Source organism: Engraulis encrasicolus, chromosome 1, assembly GCF_034702125.1.
Source record: "Engraulis encrasicolus isolate BLACKSEA-1 chromosome 1, IST_EnEncr_1.0, whole genome shotgun sequence".
In the NCBI taxonomy this organism is placed as follows: domain Eukaryota; kingdom Metazoa; phylum Chordata; class Actinopteri; order Clupeiformes; family Engraulidae; genus Engraulis; species Engraulis encrasicolus.
This window is the reverse complement of record NC_085857.1, coordinates 27,373,187-27,380,686: the sequence shown is the minus strand read 5'-3', so window position 1 is coordinate 27,380,686 and position 7,500 is coordinate 27,373,187. Positions and strand designations below refer to the sequence as shown.

Below are 7,500 nucleotides of genomic sequence, written 5' to 3'. Positions count from 1 at the left end.
AAGAGAGGAAGTGAGAGAGAAGAAGAAGAAGACTAGGAAGAGAAAGAGCCAAAGAAAGAAAAAACGAAAGAAAGGGTGATGGGAGAGAGAGAGAAAAAGGTGGAGAGAAAGAAATGGACTAACCTGGTGGTCTTGTGTGCTTGTACTCCTTCTTGTGTTGTGGGTTCTTCCTGCAAGACACACAGGGCAGAGTGACATGTAAGAATGATGAACACACACGATATGCTCAAACACACGCACACTATATGCTGAAACATACACACACACACACTATATGCTCACACACAACCACGCACACACACACACAAAAAAGTATGCATACGCACACACGAATACCACTGAAATGCGTGTGTGTGAGACACCACATTGCACACACATGCATGTACACACATGCACACACACAAATACCTTACACGGTAAATGCATGTGTGTGTGTGTGTGACACCGTCAATACAGACAACAAGCATCAAGAAGATGAACAACTCTTAACCACATTCTAATGTTCTTATTTTCTTGAACTTCAATTACATGTATGTGATTGAACCCGTTTGAATTTCAATTACATGAGACACACACACACACACGCAGACGCAGACGCACACACACACACACACACACACACGCGCACACACGCACACACGCACACACCTGTGAAAGTCATATGTGTGTGAGTGTGTGTGTGTGTGTGTGTGTGTGTGTGTGTGTGTGTGTGTGTGTGTGTGTGTGTGTGTGTGTGTGTATGTGTGTTTGCGTGAGCATAATTGCAGAACTCTGTCATATTTGAGTGCTCACTACATGACAGGTCACTAAAAGGGCAAATGGGGGGGTTAGAGACAGAAAGGTACGGAGAGAGAGAGAGAGAGAGAGAGAGAGAGAGAGAGAGAGAGAGAGAGAGAGAGAGAGAGAGAGAGAGAAATAAAAGTGAGAGAGAAGGGGGTGGATGGGAGAGCGAAAGAGGGGAGATGAAACTAATCATGACTTCAATCTCCTCGCCTGTAATCAGTCTTCAGATTAACACTAACCAAAACGCTATCAGACATCTCTGATGAATAAGCTGTCCACATTCATTTTCTATGGACCCCTTTACTTTTTGTAAACAGATAGCATGTAATTTGGCGGCGTGCACGTCGTTGGACTTGTCAGTACCTGAGATTTATTTTTTTTCTTCTTCAGCCTTTTCCGAGATCCTGGTCATTGTAATGGGGGCAGCACTTTGTTTACATTTAAAAAAAAAAAACATTTTTATTTATTCCCAAAAACATCCAAAAGGTTATAAAACATCAGCAGACAACTAGCAAACAGCGCTGGCTTTTGGGAAAATATTTGGAGTAGGCCTATGTTAAATTTAGAAAAAATGTAAACAAACGCTGCCCCCATTAGAATAGCGCATATCTCGGAAAGGGCTGAGCCGAAAAATGTGGCATCACTGGCTACTGACAAGTCAAGGGTAGCGTGAGCAATACAACAGCATATTGAAATTGACTGAACTGGTCATTGAATGTCTTGAAACAACAAACATCTCCTACTGTATGCTTCTGGAACAGCCTCTTCCCTCTCGAAGTAGCAAGTGTACTTCTCGTTATATCCGAAATGTAAGGCAGACTTTATGTATGACTGTACGGACAGACAGCAGGCGTTGAAGGTGTGGAAAGCGGCAGGAGTAATTGACATTGTATGGAAGAGCAAGCGGCAGAAACGTCAAAAGCCGCAAAAAGCGTTTCTAGCGTCAAAGGCGTTAAAAGAGAAGTTGAACTTCAGCGGAAAAATATGTGATGAAATCTGCGGCAGCCAATGGAATGTTCACATTGTTCTAAGCACGAGCTTCGGTTGGTCGCTTCTCCCTGATCCAACGCTTCAGGCTGAATCGTTTTCTGCGTTCATCGCCCTCTGACCTGTTCTTTCCAGCCAGGACTCTGCTGCGTTTTAGCTCTTTCAGCGCCTGCTGTCTGTTCCGCACAGTGAGTGCAATCACAGCTTTTAAGACGCTCTGCAATGTACAGGCAGAGGAAAACCAAAAAACATCCGAAAGGTCAAACCTCTTGTCAGCCACAAAAACAATTAAACTGCAGTTGACCACAGTAGAGAAAAAGGCACTTAGTGGTGCTGGTCATACCTTTAGTACCGGTACGCACACACGCACCCACACACACACACACCTGCTCTGATGGTAGTATGTGCCATTAGGGCATTTATCATCATCTACACACACAAACCAAACAAGCAGGCACGCACGCTCGAACGCACACACACGCCACACACACTTTTCTCCTATGGGTACTTATAGCAGTCTCACACGCACGCATGCACGCACGCACCACCACCACACCAGGGCTCTATGGATCCCGGTAACAGTCTCTGGCAACATCTCTATCTGAATGGCACTTAGTGGTGCTGGTCTTACCTTTAGTACGCACGCACGCGCACACGCACACGCACACGCACACGCACACACACACACACACACACATACACACACACACACACACACACACACACCTGCTCTGATGGCAGTATGTGCCATTAGGGCATTCATCATCGTCTACAAACAAACAGGCACGCACACACACACACACACTTTTCTCCTGTGGGTACTTACATGTATAGCAGTGTCACACACACACACACACACACACACACACACACACACACACACACACACACACACACACACACACACACACACACACACACACACACACACACACACACACACACACACACACACACACACACACACACACACACACACACACTTATAGCAGTCTGTTCCATAGGGGCACTCAGGCCGGTCATCATCTTTCACATCTCTCTCTCTCTCTCTCTCTCTCTCTCTCTCTCTCTCTCTCTCTCTCTCTCTCTCTCTCTCTCTCTCTCTCTCTCTCTCTCTCTCTCTCTCTCTCTCTCTCTCTCTCTCTCTCTCACACACACACACCTATAGCAGTCTGTTCCATAGGGGCACTCTGGTCTGTCGTCCTCTTCATCGTCCACCTCCATCTCCTCCTCTTCTTCCTCATAGTCACTGTCGCCAGGGTGACTGCACTCCTGGAAGTGCAGCGGGTTTTTTCTGCATGAGAGAGAAAAAAAGAAGAAATTAATAATAACAGTACTTTAAAAAAAAAAATTTTTTTTTAGAAAGTGGAGCAGGATTTTCCTGCCAAGTCAAGTCAAGTCATGTCAATTTCGTCATATGCACAGGTCATATAAGGATATTGAAATTACGTTTCTCTCTCTATACCATGAAGGACACAGACATACACAGGTCTGACATTTACAAACTGACATCAAAGTGCAAGACAGGACAAGTAACACTGATGGACCAATACAGTAAAGTGATGAAGTAATAAATAATAACTGAGCATTTAACATTGATGAGTGACAGTGATGGACCAGTGATGAACCAGTAACAATAAGTGAAGTAACAGAGAATGACAAAAGATGGCAACATTTACCAATAAACAAACTTGCAAACAAGTAACGAAATTAAAAGTACATGAATAGTGGAGTGTGTTTTGCCTGCACATGAGAGAATGTCAAAACTGCTATTTCCAACATCTAACTTACCACAAATTGCATAAACCAATAAATTACCAAGTAAATAGATAGTGGAGATACTTGAACACACAGTTGCCCTCACCTCTCACATAATGAAGACCTTGGAACAGGTGTTTTTGCTCAACATAGTAAAGCCCCAGGTTCGCCATGCACTGGTTCCCCTGCAGTTTGCCTACCAGGAGGGTGTGGGAGTGGAGGACGCTATCCTGTATTTGCTACACAGGGTGCATTCTCACCTCGACAAGGGAGGAATCGCTGTGAGAATCATATTTTTTGACTTCTATAGTGCCTTCAACGCCATTCAAGTCAAGTCAAGTCAAGTAGGTTTTATTGTCAATTTCTTTACATGCACTGGTCATACAAAGAATTTGAAATTACATTTCTTGCTTTCCCATACAGACATAGACTAATTAAGGTAAGGACATAGACAGTATAGACATAGACAGTACTTATACATGGACTTAAAGACAGTATGGACATAGACAGTGCTCATACAGACATTTAAAGTGCAAGACTGGACAACAGAAGACTTGTAGAGGACATACATTAAGAGGTATTTGTTGTGTTTTTGTGCTTTTCCTAAAAAAAGTCCTTTATAGCGTTCTGACATGGTAATAGTAGCATTTTGAAGAAAATAAATATAAAAAGGTCTGTCAAGTACACCAGCAGCAGTGTGTGTGTGTGTGTGTGTGTGTGTGTGTGTGTGTGTGTGTGTGTGTGGTGTGTGGTGTGTGGTGTGTGTGTGTGTGTGTGGGTGTGTGTGTGTGTGTGTGTGTGTGTATGTGTTTAGTGCAGGTAGAAGGTGCGGTGTGCGTCTTGTGTGTGTGTGTTCGTGTGTCTGTGTGTGTGTGTGTGTGTGTGTGTGGTGTGTGTGTGTGTGTTTGTGGTGTGTGTGTGTGTGTGTGTGTGTGTGTGTGTGTGTGTGTCAGTGTGTGTATGTTGGGTTTAGTGCAGAAAGTGCAGTGTGCTTGTGTGTGTGTGTGTGTGTGTGTGTGTGTGTGTGTGCATGTTTTGAGTTAGTGCAGGTTGAAAGTTCAGTCACAAGTATAGTAGTGCAGGTGGAATGTTCAGTCGCAGATATGGTGGTGGGGGATGGGGAGGGGGGGTTGTCAGTGGCCTTGCTGGCTAGAGGCTGACAGTGGGGGGGGGGGGGGTTGTCAGTGGCCTTGCTGGCTAGAGGCTGACAGTGGAGGGAGAGTGGGTTGAGTGTTCAGCATCTTGATCGCTTGGTGCATTGTGCTGCTCGCCAGCCGGGTGGTACGGGAACGGAGGCGCCTGTACCTCTTTCCAGAGGGCAGGAGGCTGAACAGTTTGTGTGCAGGGTGGCTTGTGTCTTTGATGATCATCAGTGCTTTCCGGGTGAGGCGTGTGGTGTAAATGTCCTGCAGGGAGGGGAGTGGTACTCCAATGATCTTCTTCGCTGTGTTCACAACACGCTGGAGTGTCTTCCTGTTTTTCTCCGTGCAGCTTCCTCCCCACACACTGTGATGCAGTTGGACACGACGCTCTCTATGGTTCCTCTGTAGAATGTTGTCATGATGGAGGGTGTAGCACTTGCCTTCTTTAGTTTGCGCAGGAAGTAGAGACGCTGATGGGCCTTCTTCGCCAGTGATGTAGTGTTGGTGTGGTCCAAGAGAGGTCGTCGCTGATGTGCACTCCAAGGAAACTTGGTGCTGCTCACTCTCTCCACAGCATCGCCGTCGATGGTCAGTGGTGGCAGTTGTTTTATGGACCCTTTGGAAGTTGACAACAATCTCCTTGGTCTTGTTGACATTCAGCAGGAGGTTGTTGTCTTTGCACCATCTGGCCAGCAGGTCTACTTCTTCTCTGTAGTGAGTCTCATCGCCCTTGGTGATGAGGCCCACCAGTGTTGTATCATCCGCAAACTTCACTAGATGGTTAGTGCTGTGGGTCGTTGTGCAGTCGTGTGTCAGCAGCGTGAACAGCAGGGGGCTGAGAACACAGCCTTGCGGAGCCCCCGTGCTCAGGGTCAGGGTGCTCGAGGTGTTGTTCCCTACCCGTACTGCTTGTGGTCTTTGCATCAGGAAGTCCAGCAGCCAGTTGCAGAGGGAGGTGCTGAAACCTAGTTTGTCCAGTTTTCTGATGAGTTGTTGTGGTATTATGGTATTGAATGCTGAGCTGAAGTCAATGAACAGCATTCTCACATATGAGTCTTTATTGTCCAAGTGGGTGAGGGCTGGATGGAGGGCAGAGCAAATTGCATCCTCCGTGGATCGCTTGGCTCGGTATGCGAACTGGTAGGGGTCTAGGGTGGGGGGGTAGGGTGGCTTTGATGTGTGACAGGACTAGCCGTTCGAAGCACTTCATGATTATGGGCGTCAGTGCTACAGGACGGTAGTCATTGAAGCATGATGGTGATGATTTCTTCGGCACAGGTATGATGGTAGCAGCTTTGAAAAGTGATGGGATGACTGCTTGCTCCAGAGAGATGTTAAAGATGTCTGTGAAGACATCCTTCAGCTCTTCTGCACAATCCTTCAACACTCGGCCTGGTATGTTGTCTGGGCCAGCTGCTTTGCGTGGGTTGATGGTGGCCAGTGTCCTCTTAACACTGGCAGAGGACAGGTAAAGGGGTTGATCATGGGGGGGAGGGGGAGTTTTCTGTGGGTGAGTGTCATTTTGTGCTTCAAAGCGGGCAAAGAAACTATTCAGATCGTTTAGCAGAGAGGTGTTGTTGTCACAGCTTCGTGGTGCAGGCTTATAGTCCGTGATGGCCTGTATGCCCTGCCACAGGCTCTGTGCATCTCTGCTGTCTTTGAAGTGTGTTGTTATTTTGTCTGAGTATTCCTTTTTTGCTTTCCTGATGCCCTGGGACAGGTTAGCCCTTGCTGTCTTTAGGCCAGCTACGTCTCCTGCTGAGTGACAAACTGCTGCATATGGGAGTGGAAAAGGGACTGCTGACCTGGATAACTGACTACCTCACTGGAAGGCCCCAGTTCCTCAGGCTGGGTCACCATACATCACAGACTAGGGCTGCACGATTATGGAAAAAATCATAATCACGATTATTTTGGTCAAAATCATAATCACGATTATTAATCACGATTATTGATTTTTACAGATTTTTTAAAAAATTATATCAAGATGAAATATAACCAAGAATGAATTACATACGGGATGAGCAAAATAAAATGAAAAACACCAGCCTGTCATGATGGTCAAAAGTAGGTCAATATTGCCACGATTTAATCACGATTAAAATCATGAGTTCGATTTCACTATGTTATCACGATTTTGATTATTTTTCGATGAATTGTGCAGCCCCATCACAGACAGTTGTCAGCAGCACCCCCAGTGCCTCAAGGGAGCAGTGCGGCGGGACAGTACCATGCTCAAGGTACCTCAGTCATGGAGGAGGATGGGGGAGAGAGCACTGATGAATTACTCCCCCCACCAACCTGGCGGTGCAAGGGGGCAGCCCCCAATGGCGCCTCAAGGGAGCAGTGCGGCGGGACAGTACCATGCTCAGGGTACCTCAGTCATGGAGGAGGATGGGAGAGAGCACTGCTTAATTACTTCCCCCACCAACCTGGCGGTGCAAGGGGGCAGCCCCCAATGGCGCCTCAAGGGAGCAGTGCGGCGGGACAGTACCATGCTCAGGGCACCTCAGTCATGGAGGAGGATGGGGATTACTCCCCTCACTACCCTGTTGGGTCGGGAGTCGAATCGGCAACATTTGGGATACAAGTCTGAGGCAGGCTCTAACCGCTTGCCCATGAGGTGGCTTATACATAATGTATGTAACTCACATACTCAAGGAAAATGACCGAGAGATCTCTATAAAAGAAAATAAATAAGAATCAAATAAGTAGTGAATCAGTTACTTAAAAGTGGTGTGATATCTAAAGGGAAAAGCAACATGCAACAGTGTTTCCCACAGAAATTTTGGAAACTATGGGGGCAGCCGTGGTTCTTTTTGTCCGGGGG

The 7,500-nt window shown here is 46.6% G+C and overlaps 1 protein-coding gene across 1 annotated transcript in view; it reads right to left on the bottom strand.

Annotated features, from left to right (window-relative positions):
• aplf (aprataxin and PNKP like factor) overlaps window positions 1-7,500 on the bottom strand; it is a 128,844-nt gene that overhangs the window by 11,416 nt on the left and 109,928 nt on the right. The window contains exons 9-10 of the mRNA XM_063208426.1: window positions 2,933-3,064; window positions 124-170 (exon numbers count right to left, since the gene is read on the bottom strand). Coding sequence (XP_063064496.1) covers window positions 124-170; window positions 2,933-3,064 — 179 coding nt within the window. The remainder of the gene's footprint in view (window positions 1-123; window positions 171-2,932; window positions 3,065-7,500) is intronic.